We start from the raw sequence: 22,844 nt of genomic DNA on the forward strand, positions 1-22,844 counted from the left end.
TGTTCAATAGTGGCCATCCCGAGCTAGTAGCCTACTAGTATCACTAGGGCGGCTTGAACTTCAAGTTCGTCATAGTGGCACTCACGACCGTCAGATACTTCAACTTGAACCCAGCAAAGCTGGCTCCCGCTCCCAATCGTCATTATGGTTTCTGGGCCTAGCGTGTGAACTCTGTCTGGACCGCCTAAGTGGTCCCTCATGGGACTCGTAGTTAGTGGCAAGTCCCCTAACACTATTTCCTTGCCCGCAAAGGGCACCCGCAGCCAGACACACAGCCCCGAAGTCTTAAAGCCTGCGCCGCTCTAACTACACACCTCACTCCAGGCCTGACGCCGCCACCCTACCCTACCTACCAATCGACGATTGATGTGATGAGACTGACTGGCCTGCGATCTATGATCCACGAGTAACTTGCTTTGGTTCACTACCGCTCCAAACAGCCACCACTACCAAACGACCGAACGAACATACCTTACCACTATTTTTCGTGTCTGTATCCCCATCCTCGTCGCGCGCACTGAGTCTCGCAGATACGTCCTTCCCTTCACTGCGAGACCTTCGACTCTTCGGTCCTTATTATTATTTCTCACCATCGCCCCTCCCCTCCAAGTCGTCTTGGCCGCCTTCCCTGCGAAATAAGCCTGCCTGTGCAGTGGGTGTGGCCTCTCGCACCCGCGGCTTCCCACCCTCAGTCACATATTTCTCTGCGGAACTTCGTGGAAGGAGCTGCCCTGCCTTCCTCGTCAAGTCCAACACACTTGACTGCAGTGGCCCAGCATGGAAAATGTATGCTTGATTTCTCCCTCCTTCCATTCCACTACCATCACCCTTCGAGTTGCTCATTGAGATCGATCATGGTTGCTGACGTTGTCTCCTCGTTTCAATCCATGAAGTTGGCTGGCCCTGACATGCTGGTTGACAATTATGACCAATATACCAATCACGACAATGAAGTTGTCAACATCTCTCCCGATGATGCTTCAGAAGGCCCCTCCGAAAACCTTCCTCGGGCTGATGATTGTAAGTTATCCTCCCCTTCCACCCACCGTCGACCTTCCCACTAATCCTCCGCAGTCGAGGCCATGAAACGTCATGTCCTGGTCGATCTCCCTGACACCGAAACTGAAGCCGAAGCCTACCACACCTGGCACATTGAAAAGTGGCGGAACATGCCTAGGAGGGAACATGGCCCTGTCTTTGAATGTGGTGGTCACCCGTGGCGTGTTCTTTTCTTCCCCTACGGCAACCAAGTCGACTGTGCCTCGGCCTATCTTGAACATGGCTTTGAAACCGACCCTCCTCCCGACTGGTATGCTTGCGTCCAATTTGCCTTGGTTCTGTGGAACCCCAATGACCCAACCCTATTCCGCTCGCACACCGCAACACATCGCTTCAATGCAAAGGAAGGGGACTGGGGCTTCACAAGATTCGTCGAACTAAGAAAGGCCTTCCATCAGCCTTGGGAGGATGGCTCAAGACATCTGGTCGAGAACGATGAAGCAAAGCTGACAGCATACATCCGAATCATCAAAGATCCTACGGGCGTGCTATGGCATAACTTTGAAGGATATGACTCCAAGAAAGAGACCGGCATGGTCGGCCTAAAGAATCAAGGTGCAACGTGCTATCTCAACTCTTTACTCCAGTCTCTATATTTCACAAATGCCTTCCGAAAAGCCGTTTATCAAATACCCACCGAGGACGATGCCAACCGTGGGAACAGTGCCTGGACGCTTCAACGCCTGTTCTACAAATTGCAAAAGGACAAATTGGCTGTCTCGACCAATGAACTCACAGCTTCCTTCGGCTGGGATACCCGGCAGATCTTTGAACAACAAGATGTCCAAGAGCTATCCCGGATTCTGATGGAAGTATTGGAAAAGAAAATGAAAGACACTCCTGCTGAAAGAACATTGCCAGAATTGTTCGTGGGTAAGACCAAAACCTATATCTCATGCATTAATGTGAACTTCGAGTCCTCCAGGATCGAGGAGTTTTGGGATATCCAACTTAACGTCCGAGGCAACAAAAATCTGCACGAGAGTTTCATGGACTACATCCAGGTTGAAACCCTCGAGGGAGAGAACAAGTACGACGCTGGTGAACCCTACAAGCTCCAAGATGCCAAGAAGGGTGTCATATTTGAGAGTTTTCCTCCCGTCTTGCATCTACAGCTGAAGAGATTCGAGTACGATATCAATCGAGACGCTATGATGAAGGTCAATGATAGACATGAGTTTCCTGAGGAGTTTGACGCGTCTCTCTACCTATCTGATGATGCAAAAAGCGCTACCTCCGAGCCATGGCTATACCAATTGCATGGTGTGCTGGTTCATAGCGGCGACTTCAATGCTGGCCACTATTATGCGTTCCTCAAGCCAGCAAAAGACGGCTTCTTCTATAAATTTGATGATGACCGAGTTACCCGATCTACCATGAAAGAGGTGCTTGAAGAGAATTTCGGCGGCGAGTATGCCAACGTCGCAAATGGAGGGCCAGGACAACGTCAGCCATACATGAGAGGCTATTCGACCAAGCGGTCCATGAACGCATACATGCTGGTGTATATCCGCAAGAGTAGACTCGATCAAGTCCTGGTTGGGCTCAATGAACAAACTATGCCATCTCATATTGAAACCCGAATTGCAGAAGAACAAGCTGAGCTGGCAAGGAAGAAGAAGGAACGTGAGGAAGCTCATTTATATATGAATGTGGGCATCATCACAGAAAAGACTTTTCAAGAGCATCATGGCTTTGACCTGACCAGCTATGAACTTGAACAATCCGATCCAGCTTCGGCCCAGGTTCATCGCCTCTTACGCACCATGAAAGTCAACGAGCTTGCTGCTCAAGTTGCAGGAGAGCTAGGACTGGAGTCTGATCAAGTTCGACTTTGGGTCATGGTGGGCCGGCAAAATAAGACAAATCGTCCTGATCAGCCAATCAAAGACGGCGATATCACAATGGAAGAAGCTTTGAACAAGTATGGGTCACGAGGACGACCATTCTACCTATGGGCAGAAACGGCAAGCAAAAGTGAAGATGGAAAGACTCAATTTCCCGATCCTTCTGAGGCTGCTGGAGGAAATCTTCCAATCTTGGTTTTCCTCAAGTATTTTGATGTCAAAGGACAAAATTTGACTGGTGTTGGCCACGTTTATGTCAAGAAATTGGATAAAGTCCAGGAGATTGCATCACGAATCAACAAGATCATGGGCTGGGATTCGACAACGCAGATCCTTCTCTTTGAAGAAATCAAATTCTCCATGATTGAAGCAATGAAGCCGAAGCAAACATTTCAACAGTCCGAGATACAGGACGGCGACATCATTTGCTTCCAACAGAATTTACCAGACCTGGACTCTTCGACGATAACGTACAGCGATGCACGCCAATATTACGATTACTTACTCAATCGAATATCAGTGAGCTTTTTCCCCAAACCTGGCAGTGAAGGAGATGCCTTCACCCTCAGTCTCAGCAAAAAGATGACATATGAACAACTCTCGACGAAGGTCAGCGAGCATCTTCATGTCGATCCAACTCATATCCGCTTCGCAACAATCAGTTCGACCAACAACAAGATCAAGATCTGGATCAAGCGTGGTATGAATCACAATCTGCAGCAAATCCTGCAATCACAATTTTCATCTTACGGCGGATATGCAACACACCGCAATGATGCTCTATACTACGAGATTTTAGAAACCAGCTTGGCAGACTATGAGACCAAGAAGATCATGAAGGTCATCTGGCTTACTGAAGGAATCAGTAAAGAGGTAAGTAAGATGCAATTTCCAATGGAAGCAGGCACTGATTGTACTTAGGAGCAACTGGAAATTCTAGTCGCAAAGAACGGCATCATTGGAGATCTCGTCAACGGCATCGCCAAGAAGCTTAATATGGACGAACAGACGGCGAGTAGTATTCGAATACTCGAGGTGCATGGCGGCAAGATTCACAAGGAGCTGATAGAAGATTTCAACGTTGGTGGAGTTAATGAGTTCACCACTCTATACGCTGAGAAGATTCCAGAGGAAGAATTGAAAGCCTCTGACGACGACAGATTCATCTATTGTTACCACTTCGACAAAGAAGCCAGCAAGCCTCACGGTGTGCCATTCAAGTTCATGCTCAAACCGGGAGAACGACTTAATGATACCAAGGAAAGAATAAGCAAGAGGACTGGCATCAAAGGCAAGCTCCTGCAGCAGATCAAATTTGCGCTTGTGCCCAGAGCGGTGTACGCGAAACCGAAACATCTCGAGGATGATGACGTGATTGTCGATCTGATTCAGGACGGTGACGAAATGCTTGGGCTGGATCATGTCAACAAAGCCAGGAATTTCTGGGGTCGAGCTGAGGGGATGTTCATCCGATAGTTACTGGAGATGGAACGAATAGCTCATCGTTGGTGGAATGGTCCCAAAGTGATGGAACATGTTTACTGGCGTCGTATAGCATTGAGCCCGCTTGCCATACCCTTGTATTCTCAAAAGAAGGCTGCATCGTTTGGACTGCTGATCAGGCGTGGCTAAGGTGTCTTGTCCTGTTGTCAAAAAGAGCATTCGAAAGATTGGAGGCCTGAGCGTCTGGTGTCTGATGGCTTTCTTGAATAAGCCCACTGGTAGCGGGGTATTCCCCAATATGAGAGGGATCGGGCTGTGGGTTTACGGAGACTTGAGAGCAACGATCCCCAGTAGTCGAGCTTGGAGCACTTGTACACATACATACAAACGTGTCATAAATACGTGCTGAAATGAAGTTATGATGACGATCTCTGCGTGCCATATACCCCAATTTAGAAAGACACCACCCAGCAAGGCTCACAATGAAAAGGGGCGATGCCAGGTTGTATTTCAACCTTATTAGAGTATCTCGCTAGTGAGCACGAACGGATGGCGGGATGAATTCAAAAGCACTTTTTTTATGCAGGATACCATCGTGTGGGAGGTGGCACTATGCATCGTTTCTCTGCACAAACGGAAGATTGTTAAGCGGGAAAATACCCTGCATCCCCATCTCGGGGCAGCTTGCTAAACTAACTAGGGCACATATGCACATCAGGCAGAACTCCAGCCAGCTGCTGGGGTTTGTAATTCGGACCCAAATAGCTTCCTGGGGGACTTTAGTCGGGACATTATATAAATCAATGTCACGGACGTTTTTGGGTTTTCCATGTACTTAAGTATTCTGCGAATCCAAGCGAATTCAACGTCAGTCAGGGAGGGAGAAGCTCCAACATGACGACGCATATCCTTGTTCTGGGTGCTACCGGTACTGCATCTCAGCGTTCTTGCTATCTTTTGATCTACTAACGATATATCAGGCCCGTCTGGTCTCGACTTCGTCCACGCTGCTCTCCGAGAGGGACACACGTTGACACTTTATCTGCGGAACGCGGCAAAACTACCCACCGAAGTCAAAGGCAATGCACTGGTGACTGTCATCCAAGGCCAACTGGATGATCAAGCTAGCTTAGAGAAAGCCGCATCATGCGGCTCACAGTCAGTCGTATCCTTCCTTGGCCCAGTCATCGGTGGCGGTCCAAAGAATGCTCCAGTACGTATATGACTGCTCAGACCGATCTTTCGTATCTTCTGACTTTCCGGATAGTCCATCCTACAAGGTTATGAGAATCTAGTCCCTAAACTAATCGCTCACGATTTCAAACGTGGTCTGTTCCTCTCGACGCCATCGTACAACTCGCCAGAAGACTCATGGGCCCCAGGCTGGTACCTTATCATCAGCCTGCTTTGGTTGACGTTGAACTGGGCGTACCGTGATGTAGTGGGTTTCAGCACGTATATCGCCTCGCAGCCGGTCGATAAGCTTCGCTGGACGTTGTTCCGCGTCCCCAATCTTCGATCAGGCCCAGCGAGACCGGTCGTCACCACGTTCAAGGGCAAGGATAGGTTTAATTGGAATCTAGAGAGGAAGGCACTCGCGGAGTGGGTTTTATTGGAGTTGAAGCAGGACCGCTGGATTGGGCGGGCTCCTGTTCTTTATAATGCTTGAATGGAAACGAGAAGTGCGCCCTATCTACCTGGCATAAAAGACAACTGCCTCTGGACTGAACATCACTTGACTTGTCACGCTGAAGCCATCTTCACTTCAGTCTCACTCCCAACACAACGTCCTTAAAGTCGCCCTCCCTTTACTCACTGGTGTCATGTTTTCTTTCAAACCCGTGGTCTCTTTCACATCAACGAACTCTTTCATGTGCCTTAGTTGACCCTCTACACCACCATAATCGACTTTGATCTCAATAAAGCTCCGTCCCTCAACATGGAAGGCTCATGGGTTCGACCTTGGCAACCATCGGTGGCAACCTATGATGAAGCAGGTAACGCTTTACTACACAGCTACATAGAGCATCACCCTGAGTTTCGACGTCCATCCGAACGTGTAAGTTTGGTATCTGCCCAGAAACCTTTCGTGGTCTAAAGATTGAATCAAGAGACAAAAAGATTTGAAACCCCGACTACGTTCAGCCACGGCGCAAATTCATCAGAGTCCATATCAACCCCAGTTTTGGCTGGAAAGAGCCCGCATCCTGTTGAAGCTATGGTATCCGGAATTAGCTGCGTCAGATTGCTACAAGGCATATCTTCTACTTGACAGAAATAAACACTTTCAGGTCGCATCGGAGGCAAGGTTCTGGCAATCGATGTCGGATGCCAAATTCCTGCTCGCACAAGCCCTTTTTTTCGCCAACTGCTTCTACGAATGTGCCAATCTTTTGAAGACCTATGTCCAGAGCCATGAAGGGGAAGTTCTATTGCACTTCGCAAAGAAGGCACTAGCAAGAGATGTCGCCTACCACAATCAAGACGAGGAATTTCAAAACATGGAGACGTACGCACAGGAGGAACAATTAGCAATGGGAGAGATTATCACCGCTCCGTATCCATGGGCTCAGCATGTCAAGAGGAGAAAGTTAATAATTGATGACGCGAATAAGGAACTCGATGACCTATCCGATTCACGCTGCGTTATTGAGCCTTCTCCATATCTATCATCAAAACTTACACCCAAAAAGATAGGTGTGAACTCTGGTTCCTATGGAGTGTATGCAACAGAGCCAATATCGAACGATGAATTGCTGTTTGAGGAAGCGACTGTCCTTTGTGGAATCGAAATGAGAGGAAGCCTTGATCGTTGCTACGGCTGCGCTTCTGACCTGTCGACACTCACCTGCCGACTGGTGTGCAGGGGCAAGTTGTTTTGCAGTCGCTCGTGCGTCTCAAGGATTGAAGAGACATGTGACTTTCCGTTCCCCAAGACACACCAACCTTCGGACCCGTCTTTGGGCTTTCATCAGAATACCACGCAGAGTAAAGACAAAGAGGCAGGACATGACTTGTTGACTCGAGTTTTCGCCACAACTATGAAGTTCGCCAACCAAAGTCCACAGAATCACCCTCTTAATGCACCCTTGGTTGTTCGACTCATGTCAAATTACTCGAAGAAAACGAACTTTTCACTTTCCTCAAACATCATCGAGCCCATCGACATTCTCAAAGCCCTCGGCGTTGACATCTTTTCAGATACGCGCTATGAAAGCTGGGTGGTGCAGACTATTCTTGCACGCATAGAAGTGAACAGCCGGCAATGTGATCCGTCTGGTCCTCATCTGGTCGCAATCAACTCTCTTTACTGCTTCTTCAACCACAGTTGTTCTCCCAATGTCAAAGTCGAAGATCACCCGTCAGGGTCGAGTGAATTGCTTGTGAGCGCCACCCGGGACATCAAGCCGTACGAAGAACTGTGTATCACCTATCTGGATGAAGATCAATTGCAACTTTCATACGAAGAACGAAGAAAGGCCCTATGGCCTTGGACAGGTGGCGATTGTCGATGTGATAGGTGTGATAAATCTCGCCAACGACGACGCGCTCACGCGAAACGCTTTTGCAAAGCTACTTGACGATATGGGTGAATGCACAGGAAGATCTTATCTGGTTACTTATTCGAGTGAATTCGTGACGTGAGAGACGTATCGTTGTCCTTGTTGGGAGCTGACGTGCGAGGTTTACCCCTGGACTGCTGCAGCCTTGTCAGCCCCACGTGCTGGCGAATTGGACTACGATGCATGCCAAGGATTTCTTTGCTGGGCTGCCAGCATCTACGAATGGTTGAGTACAAATCAATTGGGCTTGGATTGATATGTCCATGGATCGCTCTTGGGGAGAAGTTTTATGGCTAGTGGTATGAGTTCATGACCATCCAAAAACTTGTCCTGACGCGTGGACAAGCCTTTTAGTGCCAAGTTACATGTGGTTTGAAGGCTAGTTAGGATAGCTAAGCTCTACACCCCAAAAGCCTCAATGACAGATTCCGGCTCCTGCCAGTCCACGCCGTATTCTTTGTAATCTAAATCGACGCTAAGTGAAGTTAGCAATTCATCACAAACACCAGACGTGCAGCATACCCAAAAGCTCTCGGCCCACTCGCTGCCAAGCCGATGGCAGTCTTCCACAGCGGATGTGCCGGCATAGACACGACACTGACGCGCAGGCCGTAGCGGAGCTCATGTGTGCCGACAGCAGCGCCATCTTGGTCAAGCACGCTGATGAGGTCGGGCGTCGTGCAGACGACGTCCAGCGACGAATCGGGATTCTTCAATGCTGCGTAGAGGAATTCGTTCTAGTAGTCGGTGGCGTATTCATCAACACAGGAATGATAGCATGTTTAAACCAAAAGGACTGAGTGAGCGCTTACTTGGTATTGGAGTTGCAGGGGGCGTTCATCTGCATGTTGGCCGTTTTGTGATTGCAGGGCTTTCAGCTCGTCGTCGAGCGCCAGAGTCACGGTGCCGATCGTCCAGCCGCCCTTGACTTGGCGCGACACGTCGACGATTTTCCCGGAGTAGAGGCGTCGGCCTCCGGGGACGACGGCGATCTGTATTGGTCAGATAAGGGGGAAAGTTTCTCGTGGAGATCTCGCTTCCTTACCAGCGCATCGACAATGTCTGTTTTGAATGCCCGTGCAGTGCATATTGCTTGGCCGATGTACCAGGACAGGGACAAGCTGCGGTGGACACAGTACTTCGAAACAACCTCGGAGGGTATCGACATGGCCAACGCGACGAAGAGACCGAGCTCCACTGCTATACACCGAGCCTAAGGGTTGAACCAGTCAGCGCTGACGTTTGCATTGCATTTAGACGAATAAGTTGCTCACCATGTTCTCAAACTTGGCTGGATTTTCAGTCTTCACAACAACCTGGACATTTCCCCGGGCATCGGATAGGACTGCCGGACAAGGATCCACGGCTTTATAGATGAATGGTAGACACATGTCAACCTTGGGGAAAGCACGGCCTATTTCGTCTGTATCGATCACTGGAAGACCCATAGTGGTGGCAACAGCGAAAGCTCTCATTCCGTTTGAGCCTCCGATCTCTCCAGCAATGACTCCTGCGAAATTCGTCAGGCCTTTGTACCTACCAAGTGCTTCAGTGGCATATCGGAGTTCGTCATTGCCTGTGAGGCGCTCGTTTGAGACAGATGGCGCACTATGAATGTTAGTAACTGTGCGGAGATTGGTCACGATGAAGAGTATGCCTCGTACCCAACGAATGCGACGACAGCCTGGGGACGGGTTAGTGAAATCCAATTGTTGGTCTTGAGCCACTTACTGCCTCTGCCCCAGGTGACAAAGACTTGGGATCGACAATTCGCATCTTGCCCTGGCCGAACTCCTCAAGAACTCGTAGAGAGTCGAGATAAGCCGAGTACGTTGATCCACCACCACCTAGGGGCAGTAAACATTAGCAACAGCCAGTATACATTGCTTTAGCCATCTTCGTACCTGTACCCAAAACGCCATTGCCCTCTGCAATGAACAATAGATCAATAGGAGAAACAAGCCATTCTCCTGTAGCCTTTGAAACGGTGGGTTGATAGGCAGAGATGATTTCTCTGTCGATGGTTGGAATTAAGCCTTTCGTCAATGATTGAGATATGTTGGCATTATTGTCGGTGTCCGCCTCGGTACTGTCAACTCGCGTATTTTGGTCACTGTGGTATTCGCCATCCCACCGAAGATGTCCAACCTATAGAGGTTAGTCAGAATAGCATGCGAACACGTCTCGATGTACTATTACCGCTTTAGCCACCGCTCTCATTGCTCCGTTGTTTACATACTGAAGCGGGATGAGATCCACTTCCATGACCTCTACGGTACTTTTCTGAGCTCCATTTTGAACCGCAATATCGATTGCTTGCTGAGAAATGATTTGCTTGATTTCTTCATGTGATTGCTGGCCTGGGACTATAATTGTGTCGATATCTCCAGAAATTTTGGCAATTGCAGCTCCGACGGCATTCGCCACATCTGAATATGCGGGTTGAAGACAATGTACCACATTTTCAAGTTGATCCATGAGAATAATTGATCCACCTCCGACAAGAAGTAGTACGACTGGTAAATCAGACGTTTTCATTATATCAATACCGTTCTCGATTTGTTTTCGGATATCTTGACGTGCGAGATCCACCAGCTTTTCGTCTAGATCTGCAAGCTTTGAAGTATGTCCTTTGACGAGATGACCGAGCCCAGATGCAACGACAACATCGGTAGCGGTTAGAACAGGGCCGCCGAAGCATTTACTCTCGCTGGTGAGTAGATGCCCCACAGACAAAGGTCCAACCTTGACATTATCATTCTCACTTCGGTAGACCCTTGAGCCACCACCAAGACCAATGCTCAGGACTTCGGGCATGCTGAAGGCGGTCCGAACACCGCCGACCTTGACGGTAGCTGGAGATTGTCGTGGGAGACCAGAAGGCGATAATGCGGCAAAATCCGAAGTAGTCCCTCCAATGTCACACTAAATGATGTCAAGTTTATGTTCCGAAGAGAGACAGTCACTTACCATAATGACTTGTGACTTATTCAGATCAATCGTCGATCCTGATTCATGAATTGCTGAGAGAAAAAGTGCACCAATAAGCGAGTTCTTTGTAGGTGTCAGCATAAGAACATCTGAGTTGGGAGGCACTAACTGTGGCACCTGATGAAAAGGTCCTAATCGGAGCCAGCGAGGCTGAATACGCATCCAAGACTGTTCCATCGTTCTGTGTTAGGTAGAGTGGGCAAGCAACTCCAAGAGCTTCAATGGCTTTTTGGAAGCGAGAAATCGTAACACGACCAAAAGCAAGGATCGAGGCGTTAAGGATTGAAGCATTCTCCCTCTCGAGGTACCCAAGACGACCAATCTCCCTGGAACATACGATATCGAGATCAGGTATGGCGCCTAACAAAATCTTCTTCACCTGCTCTTCTTGCGTGACAGGTGAAGTATCCAAGGGGGAGAAGACACCGTTAACAACGACAGTCTTAATACCTGCATCTGAGAGGCTATTGGCATAGTTGAGTATTTCGTTTTCATCTATCTCTGCAATGGTACGACCATCGACTATTGACATTGTCAGCGAAGGGTGATTTCATAGGAATACAATAGTGTGCGTTACTTTCGAAACCGCCGTTGACATAACCGATCGGCCCGGCAAGAATTCTGCGAAGTTCTTCTGGAAAGTCTCCAAAAGGAGGGACTTCACGACAAAAAGGCCCGCAGAGTCGTAGGACGCCGACAGGACGGAGCTTACTCCTATCTGCCTGCACAATAGCGTTGACAAAGTGCGTCGTCCCGATGTTTATGGAGAGAAGATCAGAGGTGGCAATTCGAGTTTTGCTCAGGAGGTCTTGGACAACGCTACATATGCCAGAAGTCACGTCAGACGTGGTTGCAGTTTTGCTACTGCTGATGATCTTGACGGTTGGTTGTGCTGAGCCATTATCAAATATTGCCTCTGCGAGCGCCGAATCAGTGTTGGTACCGCCTGCAACTTGTCAGTACATGTTCTGAAAGTGATCAGATATACTTGCCAACATCAACGCCGATACGATAACGAGGTGAACAGATTCCAATCGATCCCATTGTTCCTTCTTTGGACGATCAGAGGACGGTCCCAAGATTGAGTATCTCAAGCAGATGATGATGTGGTCTTGTCGTCTACGAAATTAATTATTGCACCCAAATTTGTGCAGTGAATGCCTTAGAACACAAGATAAGAGATCATTCAGGACTTCATGGACTAGCAAATTTATCATCATGTACTGCATACTCTTTTCTATAGCTTCCAGACGGCTCCGGGTTCATGATGGTATCCGGGCCGCTTCAGTATCGCATCGTGAGGCGAAATGGTCTCCACTCACCAGGACCTCGGTTGATATAATCTCCAATGTATAGGAACAATCTGCTGCTGTGCGGAATTAAGCGTCGAAGCTTGAGGCTAGAGAAGTTCTTGTAGATAGGAGTTGGCATGATTGCGAGGCTCGGAGGAGGTGGAAAGTGGAAAGCTTCTCGGATGACTAACCCGATATGTTGACTTTGTCGGGCTCGTCCCACCATCATTGGTTGGTACCCTCCGCAAGGCATCGGATGAACCAAAGAAACTCTTTCTATCATCTCCTGCATTGATAGACTTGGGTCTACTTCCTACGGTATAGAAAGTCCAGAGAGAAGAGATAGTCCAAAATGGTTGAGCAAGCCACCAAATAGCGCTAGATGAAATCGTGATAAGGAATGGGACGAGATAGATAAATTCGTGCAAAGCTCCACCCTTCGAGTCTTCAACCAGAAAAAAGAAACAGCACTGACTCTGTCCCATCAAAATACACCAGCACTGAGAAACCTAGCACAGGATGCCTCAATTTCGCGTTCCGAGAAACCTGGAGGTACCCTATCCTGAACACGAATTACCTCCAACATACTTGATCAATCACGACATCAAGCCGATTGAGCGTGAACGGCGGAAATGGGGTATGGTTCTGTACCCAAGAATACCAGGTACTCACTTGCTGACGGATGAAATAGGGTCGCTCGCCTTCCTCTCGCTATGGAGTGTAGTGGCCTTTAACATGAGCAATCTCCAATTAGGATCTTCCCTACTCTCCGTTGGCTTGAATTGGTGGCAAAGTATTGTGGCAACCCTCCTTGGTCACATCATTGCAGCTGGATTGGTGGTACTTGTGTCTTTCCCAGGATTATACTATCACATCTCCTTTCCCCTATCACAAAGAATGACTTGGGGTGAGCACAATAGTTCAAAATTCGCGAGTATGACAGCTGAACGTTATTAGGGTTTAACGGTGCAATCTTTGTGGTTCTGAATCGAATCCTCCTGTCGATCATCTGGTTCGGCGTCCAAAGCTGGCAGGGAGGATTGATGACATACGTATGTCTCAGAGCGTGGTTCCCTAGTATCGACAACCTACCTCCAACGTTCTCGCCCTCGACTGGGATGAACCTTGCACAGTTTGTGGGCTTCATCGTCTTTTTCGTTCTGCAGTTGCCATTTCTCCTGTTGAAGCCAGTTCCACTTCGATACCTTGCATACGTCAGCACCGTTATGGGATTCATCGTTCAGCTTGTCCTTGTGGTCTGGGCTTGCTCAACCATGGAATCGTTTGGTGACATACTGAGCAATAAACAGAGCGTTGGCGGAGGACAACTTGGATGGTCATTTGTCTTCGGCATTACCGTTACCATGTCAAGCATCACCAGTGGCACTCTTTCGGTTTGCGATTATACTCGGTTTGCAAAGCGGCCACAATCAGGCATCTTGCCTCAACTTGCCGGCTTCTTCCCTGCCTGGCTCTCGAACGTGTTTGGTATATTGACAGTGGCCGGTACCCAAAAGAGATTCGGAGCAGAGCTTTGGAGTGTTGTGCAGCTGTTGATGGCTATTCAGGACCAGAATTCCACTACTGCCACACGCTGTGCCGTTTGGTTTGCTGGATTCTCATTCCTCATAAATCAGCTTGCTCTCAATGTTATAGGGAACTCCTTCTCTGGCGGCACAGACATGGCTTCACTTCTGCCGAAGTATATCAATATTCGACGTGGACAATATTTGACAGCACTGCTAGGACTTGTGATCAATCCATGGTACTTGGTCTCCGGAGCTCTGGTATTCCTGAGTGTCATGTCGGCATATACCGTCTTCCTTCAGCCATTCCTTGGAACAGTGGCTGCCAGTTATTTTGTCTTGTACAGACAACGCATCAAGGTTTCGGATTTGTACAAGCTCAGCGGTAACATATACTGGTACAATTACGGCGTAAACTGGAGGGCTATTGTTTCCGTAAGTACATTAGCGCCGTTTTTCTGCTTGGAGGAATGTACTGAATCACTGCAGTGGATGGTCGGCGTTGCGCCTCATCTCCCGGGTTTCCTCCACACAGTCAACCCTACAATAAAGGTTGGTGCAGGAGCAGAGCACATGTACCTTTTGACGGCCATCAGTAGTTTTGTGATCAGTAAGTCTCATAAAATCAGATCACTGGAAAGCCTGCTAATCTTATGATATAGGTTTCACCATGACGGTACTGCTTGGGTATATCTTCCCTGTCCAAGCCCAGCAGGATTTTGTGAACTCGACCACCCGTGAGGAGGCAATCCAACTCAAGGAAGATTTCATCAATGGCTCCGATATCATGCGTGGGGTGGAAGTGCCATGGGATCCTGTGACTGGAGACAAGAGCTCTCATATCTCGGAAGTTGAAAAGGATTCTGAGAAGAACCAATAGATGTGATCTGGTTCTTGAACGTCCAGAGGTTGAACAGACCGCCAATCCTAGGGCGTAAGGTGGCGTTGTTTTTAGTGTTCATGGGAGAAGCGTCACCAGAGCTTCGCGGCCAGCAGCGGTCAGTTTTCCATGTAAGACAGGTCTAGTGCAGAAGTCCAGACGAGATTTCATGGTCAGGCATCTACAGCTCCAACTCCAATAATTCACTTGCGGGCCGCGACTGGCACATGAGCACACTACCATCCGGCTGCAACCCACCGTGCACTCTCCCGCTTAACAATTTGACACTGCAAGAACCACACTGCCCAGCCCTACAGCCAAAGTTTGGTTCCAAGCCCAGACTCTCTGCAAATTCCAACAATGTTAGTGATCTAGCGATGAGCCCTTCCGTCTTTGGCGCAAGCCAGTCAGCCGTAAGAGTCGATTTTCTGAAAGTGACACTTGATTTGGAGATGGATGTGGCAGCAGCTTCCAGACTATCAGTGGATGAGAACGACTCTGAACGTAGGAGAGATTCAGGAATGCCGACATCACGGAGGTATGATTTCATGTCTTCCTCGAAAGAGGAGGGCCCACAGATGTAGACAGTTGTTGTCGAAGGTCCAGGCACTTCTATCGGGGTAATTTGCAACGGATTGAAGTAGTATGTTGAAGACAGTAGATTGGAGAGAAAGTCCCTACCAACGCGACGGCCATGTGTGACTTTTAGCAACTTTTCTTCGAGCGCCGTCCCCTGAGAATATATGTTATTTGTAGCGTTGTCTTCATCAAACGATAACACATCACTCAAGGAGCTTGAGCCTATGTTGGGTGACCTGTCTCCCAGGGAGGAGGCTGTGCTCGAGAGAATTGGGGATTTTTTCAACTCAACTTCACTCGAAGAATCACTACTCGAGACTAGGCCAGAGTTGACTTCAACTTCTTCTAGCCGTGTCATCACATTGCTGTCTTCGATTGGACTTCTGCTCTGACGACTTGTCGGGCCGTCATGAGCTTGACCAACACTAGGATCTGCAGCTTTTGTGTATACAACATGGATCTCGAGGATTTTTTTCTTTCGTAATTCGTTGTCGTATGCCCTAAGGACTTCTGCTAAGAACTCTTGAGGAAATCCAGATTCATCCCGGGCAACATGAATCCATACGGCAGGTGCTCTTTGCATGGTGTAATGCTTTAAGTGGGCTTTCAGCATAGCAACAATTGGTGTGACACCTATGCCCGCAGAAATGTAGACTTGTCGCAGTGGAAATACTGGGGACCAATCGAGGGTGAAGCGGCCAGCTGGTGCTCTGATAAACAATTTGGTTTCAGACGTACACCTTGTGTGCATCCAATTTGATGTTTCGCCAATGTTTTTAATGGTCAATCGATAATATTTCGGATCGTCGTGGTCTGGCCAGTCTGATATTGACCAGTTTCTCAACAAGCCATTGGGTAAACGAACGGTCAAGAACTGTCCTGGCAAATATGTGCCTAAAGGTTCTTTGTCCACAGGTTGGAGGTAGAAGGATTTTATGTCGTGGCTGTGTTTTATGACTTTAGTAGCGCGAAATGTCCTCCAACCCTTCCAATGATTCTTGCCCAACATCTCATCGTCGTGAAATCTTGAAAGCGTGCGTAAGAACCCTCCTTTGTTCATCGGTAGGAGATCTGGTTCTTTTACCATCAAGTTCAGAGTGTTCTTGGTCTCAAGGCGAGTATCAAATGCCAACTGACTGATTTGGGCAACAGTTGGGCTGCTGTCGACTTTGCGCATGAGCTCTGCTCTATCGCCTGGTACAATGCTCCCTCCATTGATGATACGGAGGTACACACCAGAGAATCCCGTATCAGCCAGTTCTTTCAACCACTTATCGTTTTGACCACATCTCCAGGCAAGCTTAAAGCATGGGACACGAGCGCCACAAACCTGGAGAAGTACTTCATCTCCGACCTTCCACACATCGCCCAAATTGAATTGGGTCTCATCCATATACTCGTCTGTCTTAAAAGTGATGTTTTCTCCCCAGTGACCCCAGTTCCAGTCTTCTTCTTTGACACCAAGTTTATGTCTCCAATAGTTATAGTGGTGCGTGAAGAATGCATAGACTGGAGCATCATGTACCGCAGTGGCATTGTCCTCAACAGTTCTTCCAGTTTTCAGGGTAATGCGATCGACAATGGTATGAATGATGGAAGTCCTGGTTCTGGTTCCATTTATGTCGATCCATTGAGGCAATCCACACGATACTGCCGCGACCTCCATGGTGAGCCTTGATACACCTGCAGGTGTGTTCAAAAAAGAACGAAAAGCAAGTCATGAATGGCTGTGAGAAGGCTCTGAATTATGCTTCAAGTCTTGGAATTCCTTGCGTTTCCACAGTAAGGAATGCTCAAGGCCTGGCTGTCGGTAGACTTAAAAGTCCTCGATCTTCAAGCATTCCCACCAGTAGCGCAAGTCAGATCAACGCCTCTGGACAAAAGATCGACCGAACAAGATGGTCAAACCGACTTTGGCCTCCGGAGACTACATATCTCGATTTCCCCATATTGACGAAGCTCAAGGCAAAGGGTATCAGGCGTACTACACTCCACCCCGAGGGTATGAAGGCATCTTTGAAGCGAATCGGAGGAGCAAACAGTGAGGTTCGGAAGAGGAGAAGAGCCTTGGCTTGCTATCGCCCGATTCGATTGGATAACGATGCTATCTCGGTAAAATTCCGTCACGTCGGCGAGAGACACTTCCAATTGGCCCTGGGAAGTACACCACCGATAATGAAGCGTAGAACGCAGGTTTCCATTTTCCACTAATCAGCTTCGTAATCGGCGAGAGACGCCTAACAGATCCAGGCATGGGGGTACCCAAGTCCTCTCATCCCTTCCTTCTCCCATCCTGATCCCTTTGACCAATATACCATGCGCGACTGCCTTAGCTTCCTTATTTGTCGAATTCATAGCAGACTCTTGAGTCAGTGTCAGCTATTGGAATCTTCACTTGTCGCATGGCAGAATATTCATCACTGACGTGCAGACTTCATGGCAAAGGTACTTCCTCAGCAATGTACCTCGCAGTCTTCTTCCATGCAGTCTTGGTGAAGTGCTGAAACAATGGGTCAAAACTTGAAAATCCTCAGCTGCCGACCTTGTCGCGAACGAAAAGTAAAATGCGATAGGTCAAGCCCTTGCAGGAGTTGTGTTAGACATAACTGTGCTGATCAATGTCGGGCATACAATACGCCTCACTCGTCAGCTGTGAGCAAATTGCCACTCCCGAAGCAAATTAGAAATTTGCCTCGAGAGCAAGCCTGTGGGCTCCCAAGTCCAAGTGGTTCGCAGAGTCACTCTTCCCTGGCACTTACGCCAACTCCAACGAGAGATGGTAACTATGCCATGCCTATGGATCGATCTGCGAATCTAGGGTACTCAAGTCCCTTATTGACAGGATGGCCTGAGCATTCACTCAGGAACCCAGAAGCGCTGCATATACACCGAAGCCTCGAAGAACTAACGACAGGCGGTTCCACCCTGGTCGCTCCTTCGGTATCATCTCTGTTTGGTGCTGGTAGTCGTCTAACCTCCAAAGAGAGGCTCGAGTGGCAGATTTACCTGGTTGGCGCGCTCCCATCACGATCACAGTGTGACCTATATGTATCCTGGTTTCTGCAACATGTCAACTATTCATATCAGACGATCCATAGTTCATCCTTCAATCAGCAGTATCTGACATTCTGGATGACGCCTGTGGCAGATGTTGATTTAATTTGGCTTTCTCTGCTCTATGTTATGATAACTTTAAGTACGATGTTCATCGAACCAATGGAATCTACAGTCATTGGTGTATCAGAACTCAGAGAAAGCGCACCTGGCTGGTTTAAGCTCTCTCGCTTGGCTCTGCATGCTGGCGAATTTGAGTCTCGTCCATGTCTTACCCAGCTGATTGTATTTCAGGAGTCGCAACTTTATTGGTATGCCACTAAAGCTATTGAAGCGCTCAACTCAGCCCTTGGCCAGGCCATAAGATGTGCTCAAGCCTTAGGACTGGACAAGGATCGACTGCCGTCTACTGATCTCGAGTCTGAGCTGCGTCATCGTATCTGGTGGGATCTTTGCTCGAATGATACATTCCAATCTTTATGTTTGGATCGTCCACCTCTGGTACAATCTTACCTATCCTCAGTTCCGTTCCCACAAAACTGCGATGACTGTGATCTTACACCCACCTCCATATTCGTGCGACCTATCGAGCAACCCACTGTCATGGCTCAACATGTCTTTCGCGCAAGAATATTCAAAGTCCTCAACAAGCTATATGCGAACAATGGGAACGATCTTACCAACTATGAGGCTGTTACAGCAGTGGACAAGGAAGTCTCCGCAATCATGAGCGAATACCCCTGGTACTTACTTAATCAGGCAGACTCCGGCTCATCAAACTTTTTGAGCACCACACTTCCCCCGGCCTTTGACTACCTTCAATGGCAACATCATATCATGCATACCTCGATCTGCGTTCAGCGAATCAGAATGTATCGACCTTTCTTGCGGACCCATTTCGAGTCATGTTGGTCGAAATGCGTCGTTGCAGTCGAGGGGGCCTTCGCCGTCTATCATAGCATGCGGACCTCAGATCCTGAGAGATTTCGCCGATCAGCGAAACGTGTCGTTCAGAGCTATCAAATTTTCTGCTCTGCCATCTCGGTCGCAGTCTTCCTCCTCGTAGAGCGGCCCATCCTCCCTACCAAAATCCTCAGCGACATCGAACTAGTCATCCAGGATCTGAAAGAGCTATCCGAAAACAAGAACTCCATCCCAATCGCTGTCCACGGCAGGCGAAGCCTGACCAAAATCCTCGACGCATACCAGGGTTATTGCCGCGATGCGAGAAACCGAGCAATTGTGGACGAAGGCTCATCCAACAACGAGAACAACAACACAACAACAACCGAACATCTCCACAGCCTCGTCCCTGAGATCTACACCGTCATGGGCGGCAAATCGTCCGCAAGGAGATACCTCGATAGCAGCAGCGTCCCCCGTGCCAGCATCGAGGCCGAACGGCTGGCCATACAGGGCCCGCAACGCCCGATGATCTCCGGGTCACCACCGAACGCATCCAATGTGGACACCACTAACGTGCAATCACCCCTGGAATCCATGTCAAGTGCTGTCTTTAGCAATCCTACCGACATGTTCGGCACGGATCCCGTCACGGGTCTGAATCTTGGTCTGCACTTCGATGTGCTCGGCTGGGACTTGGATGATTCTGCCTTTCTTGATGGTACTGGTGTTTCCTAAATCTAGGGACGTAGAACTAATCCCCGAGGGTTTCTTGTGGGAATATATTACCTTGCAAACGTACGGAATTGTTTGGAGTGTATACTCAAAATACACTTTGCGTCTTTTCTTGATTCAGAGATATACTACATACCCGTACCATCGTCAGACCTAGTCTTTGCCCTGCTGGGCATCATACCATGCATGTAATATCGTGTAGCTAATATACAACCATATTCACTTCACAGCGGCAGAATCCATTTGTTAGTGATAATACACAGGTATCAATACTTCATCGTGATAATCGTAACGCTCCCTCAGACTGCCAAATGGACAATAACTATAGAGAAGACACCAAAAAACACTCATTCGAAGTACACCTATCTGACCATGCCCGACCCAACTCTCGGCTGACTCTGCCTGCGCACGAACTCGGCCTGGCTCTGTCTGCGCGAGTTGGCCTCTCTCGAAGCATTCGTATTGGCACGAGACAATCTCCGCGCACTAGAGGTGCCGGAAGCAGATCGCAAATACGAAGGGCGACGGTTGTCGTTGTCTGTCGCTGCGTTGGCCAGGTGCTGGGCGAATGGAGAGCGCTTGCGCAGTACTGGGCCGTACCAGTAGATGACGTAGACGGCGACGACGAGGATAAAGGAGATGCATGCTAGGATTGTCGCGGCGTAGTTGAGGTGACGGCGGCCGCCGATGTCTATAGATTAGGGGTGATTAGCTTGAAACGCATATATCTAGAGTAGAATAGACTCACTTGTAAAGAAGGGTGTAGCTGGGATGGTTAGGACACCGGCAAGGAAATCTCGAGACCATCCATTGCCACCAGTTGCAGAGGCCGAGTACGGTCCATAGGCGCAGATCATGTAGTCGATGGTCGCCATGTAGATGGAATAGTTTGCGATTCCGACGAGTGTGGCAAAGACCATGGAGCCGATCCAGTGAATAGGTGGCCCCTGAATGGTCCATGCAAAGCCAATGAGACCAATTGGTAGGCAGGGCGCCGTGTATAGTAGGAACCACAATCGGGATTCATATTGCGCTTTCTCGTCGCCAGGCTTTTCTCGTCTCTCCTTGATGTTTCGTCGAATGGCAGGGATGAAGAGCAGCCAGGCGATGACATATCCAATTCCCAAGGGGATGAAAGCAAGGCCGACTTGGTAGACCTGGAAATCCCATTGTTCATAGACTAGGGCAAAAGATTGAATGAACATGAAGATCAACGCGTCACTGAATCCACTGAGGAGCGACAATGTCAAGACGATGGGCTCAGTGAGAAACATCTTGAATGGACGTATCCAGGTGATCAGAACTTCACGCATATTGAATCGATCGCCAAATGGTTCGAGTTCATTGGGACCCCAAATGTTTTCGCCGGTCGCCTTGCGCCGTCTTTTTGCGACTTTATCCATGATTATCGTAGAACGCGTTTCTGGAACAAGGAAGAAATGCATAGCCTGAACAGCGACCCCGAAGATCAGCTGTATCCAAATCGTCCACCTCCATGTTGAGCCATAATCAGATGGATCCCTGCTCGGGGCGACGAATTGTTCGACAAATCCACTGAAGACGAAAATTAGTCGTGTCCTGAAGATCACCAATTTGGAGGATAGTACTTACCCAACAATGGGCCCAAGAACACTACCAAAGACGGAGGAGAAGACGACGTAGGCAACAGCGTATTGCTGAGTATCAGCATCCCACATATCAGCTAGGACATGGTCAGCAACTGCCAGTGTAAACGGATCAAACAGAAACGCTTTGTAAGGAGGGGAAGGGTACGAATGTGAGAGTCGTATATAGGGGTAATAGCGTCATTGATGCTGGAGAACTCCAGGAATCTAGAGTGCTAACTGCGTTGATATCCTTCAGGGGCCCCCGTGCATAGCAAACAATATCAGAAGATGGCCACGTGACACACTTACCGATCATGCCTAGAGTGACGGAGCCTCCAGCAGAACTGAGACCACCTAGGGCTCTGCCGACCATGACTGTTGCAAAGTTGGGAGCTAAGGCGACAGGGAGCTGCCAAATATTGACAAGAGTCAATGATAGCTGAAGGATGGGCCATCGACCCAATTCTTCACTCCAGGGAGCCCAGAGCTCGCAGCCAAAGGCGTACAGAACCAGGAAAATCATGGCACCGCATCTTGCAGCTTGCATGCTAACACCAAAATCCTCAGAAATGCCCTTCAGGCCATTTGAATACAAGCTGGTGTTGAAGTTCATGGACAATTGAACCATGAAGATGACGGTGAGAACGGTCCATTTCTTCCACTCGGGATAGGCAAATCCAAGGTCTTGTTCACAATCGGCCTCGGTGATTTCGATTTTGTCAAAAGTCTCTGGCTCCGTATCTGGGTCCTGTTTCGCGGCTTCACCCGATTTGTCATGTTGGAAGTTGCCTACTGGGTGCTGGGCTTCATCTTCTGGGTGAACAGTTGATGCCTTTTCCCAGTCTCCATGAGCATCCTGAGCCGTTGAGGTTTCACCGGCAGTGCCAGCAGGAACAGGGTCGAAGGTGGGCGTTTGAAAGGTGGGATGATGGTCGGTGCGGGCCATGATGAAGCAAGCGTACAGACCAGCGATTGTATTGAAATGGAGAGGAGAATGGGAGTTAGAATGGACAAACACTGGACTATCTATATGACCCACAGAGTACTCCTCGACTGGGAGAAATTTGACACAAGGTGGATGTGTATTCAATCACGGTAGACTGTAGACCTCCGTACAATGATATCAACATGCATGAGGCTTCCACATTGTAGTGGATCCAAACTGGGGGTGGCTGTTACTACAAATGTACTTACCTATGACGATCGCTGTCCGTATTTCGATGGCAGAGGCTGACACAGATGGAAGACCAGCGGATCCGGCTGAGGGAAGTTGTATTCGACCCCCTGTGTAGACCGGCACACACGCGTGCTTCGTGAACTAGTGCACAGATGTCCTGGAATTGACGTCAGTGATGAGATTTAGTA

The 22,844-nt window shown here is 48.7% G+C and overlaps 8 protein-coding genes across 8 annotated transcripts; 5 read left to right on the forward strand and 3 right to left on the reverse strand.

Moving 5' to 3' along the window:
- Window positions 1-854: 854 nt before the first annotated feature.
- LTR84_011061 (uncharacterized protein) lies at window positions 855-4,382 on the forward strand (the record flags this gene model as incomplete). The annotated part of the gene is made up of 3 exons (XM_064854594.1): window positions 855-1,020; window positions 1,075-3,779; window positions 3,828-4,382. The coding sequence occupies 3 exons, from the start codon at window positions 855-857 to the stop codon at window positions 4,380-4,382; spliced, it is 3,426 nt and encodes a 1,141-aa protein (XP_064709320.1).
- Window positions 4,383-5,243: 861 nt separating this feature from the next.
- Window positions 5,244-6,018, forward strand: LTR84_011062 (uncharacterized protein; the record flags this gene model as incomplete). The annotated part of the gene is made up of 3 exons (XM_064854595.1): window positions 5,244-5,277; window positions 5,330-5,562; window positions 5,617-6,018. 3 exons carry the CDS (start codon window positions 5,244-5,246, stop codon window positions 6,016-6,018), a joined length of 669 nt encoding a protein of 222 aa, XP_064709321.1.
- A 270-nt stretch (window positions 6,019-6,288) lies between these two features.
- On the forward strand, window positions 6,289-7,930 carry LTR84_011063 (uncharacterized protein; the record flags this gene model as incomplete). The annotated part of the gene is made up of 2 exons (XM_064854596.1): window positions 6,289-6,408; window positions 6,461-7,930. 2 exons carry the CDS (start codon window positions 6,289-6,291, stop codon window positions 7,928-7,930), a joined length of 1,590 nt encoding a protein of 529 aa, XP_064709322.1.
- A 381-nt stretch (window positions 7,931-8,311) lies between these two features.
- On the reverse strand, window positions 8,312-12,334 carry LTR84_011064 (uncharacterized protein; the record flags this gene model as incomplete). The annotated part of the gene is made up of 13 exons (XM_064854597.1): window positions 8,312-8,387; window positions 8,435-8,649; window positions 8,725-8,904; window positions 8,958-9,125; window positions 9,187-9,520; window positions 9,577-9,596; window positions 9,644-9,759; window positions 9,817-10,060; window positions 10,112-10,837; window positions 10,883-10,966; window positions 11,013-11,425; window positions 11,481-11,849; window positions 12,226-12,334. 13 exons carry the CDS (start codon window positions 12,332-12,334, stop codon window positions 8,312-8,314), a joined length of 3,054 nt encoding a protein of 1,017 aa, XP_064709323.1.
- A 380-nt stretch (window positions 12,335-12,714) lies between these two features.
- LTR84_011065 (uncharacterized protein) lies at window positions 12,715-14,601 on the forward strand (the record flags this gene model as incomplete). Its single annotated transcript, XM_064854598.1, has 5 exons — window positions 12,715-12,832; window positions 12,887-13,102; window positions 13,153-14,156; window positions 14,211-14,331; window positions 14,384-14,601. The coding sequence occupies 5 exons, from the start codon at window positions 12,715-12,717 to the stop codon at window positions 14,599-14,601; spliced, it is 1,677 nt and encodes a 558-aa protein (XP_064709324.1).
- A 181-nt stretch (window positions 14,602-14,782) lies between these two features.
- Window positions 14,783-16,846, reverse strand: LTR84_011066 (uncharacterized protein; the record flags this gene model as incomplete). The annotated part of the gene is made up of 1 exon (XM_064854599.1): window positions 14,783-16,846. One exon carries the CDS (start codon window positions 16,844-16,846, stop codon window positions 14,783-14,785), a length of 2,064 nt encoding a protein of 687 aa, XP_064709325.1.
- Window positions 16,847-18,381: 1,535 nt separating this feature from the next.
- On the forward strand, window positions 18,382-19,875 carry LTR84_011067 (uncharacterized protein; the record flags this gene model as incomplete). Its single annotated transcript, XM_064854600.1, has 1 exon — window positions 18,382-19,875. One exon carries the CDS (start codon window positions 18,382-18,384, stop codon window positions 19,873-19,875), a length of 1,494 nt encoding a protein of 497 aa, XP_064709326.1.
- Window positions 19,876-20,234: 359 nt separating this feature from the next.
- Window positions 20,235-22,425, reverse strand: LTR84_011068 (uncharacterized protein; the record flags this gene model as incomplete). Its single annotated transcript, XM_064854601.1, has 4 exons — window positions 20,235-20,563; window positions 20,621-21,426; window positions 21,484-21,574; window positions 21,789-22,425. The coding sequence occupies 4 exons, from the start codon at window positions 22,423-22,425 to the stop codon at window positions 20,235-20,237; spliced, it is 1,863 nt and encodes a 620-aa protein (XP_064709327.1).
- Between the last annotated feature and the right edge of the window lie 419 nt (window positions 22,426-22,844).

The sequence above is a fragment of the Exophiala bonariae genome (assembly GCF_035927105.1).
Source record: "Exophiala bonariae strain CCFEE 5792 chromosome Unknown scaffold_5, whole genome shotgun sequence".
Taxonomy (NCBI): Eukaryota; Fungi; Ascomycota; class Eurotiomycetes; order Chaetothyriales; family Herpotrichiellaceae; genus Exophiala; species Exophiala bonariae.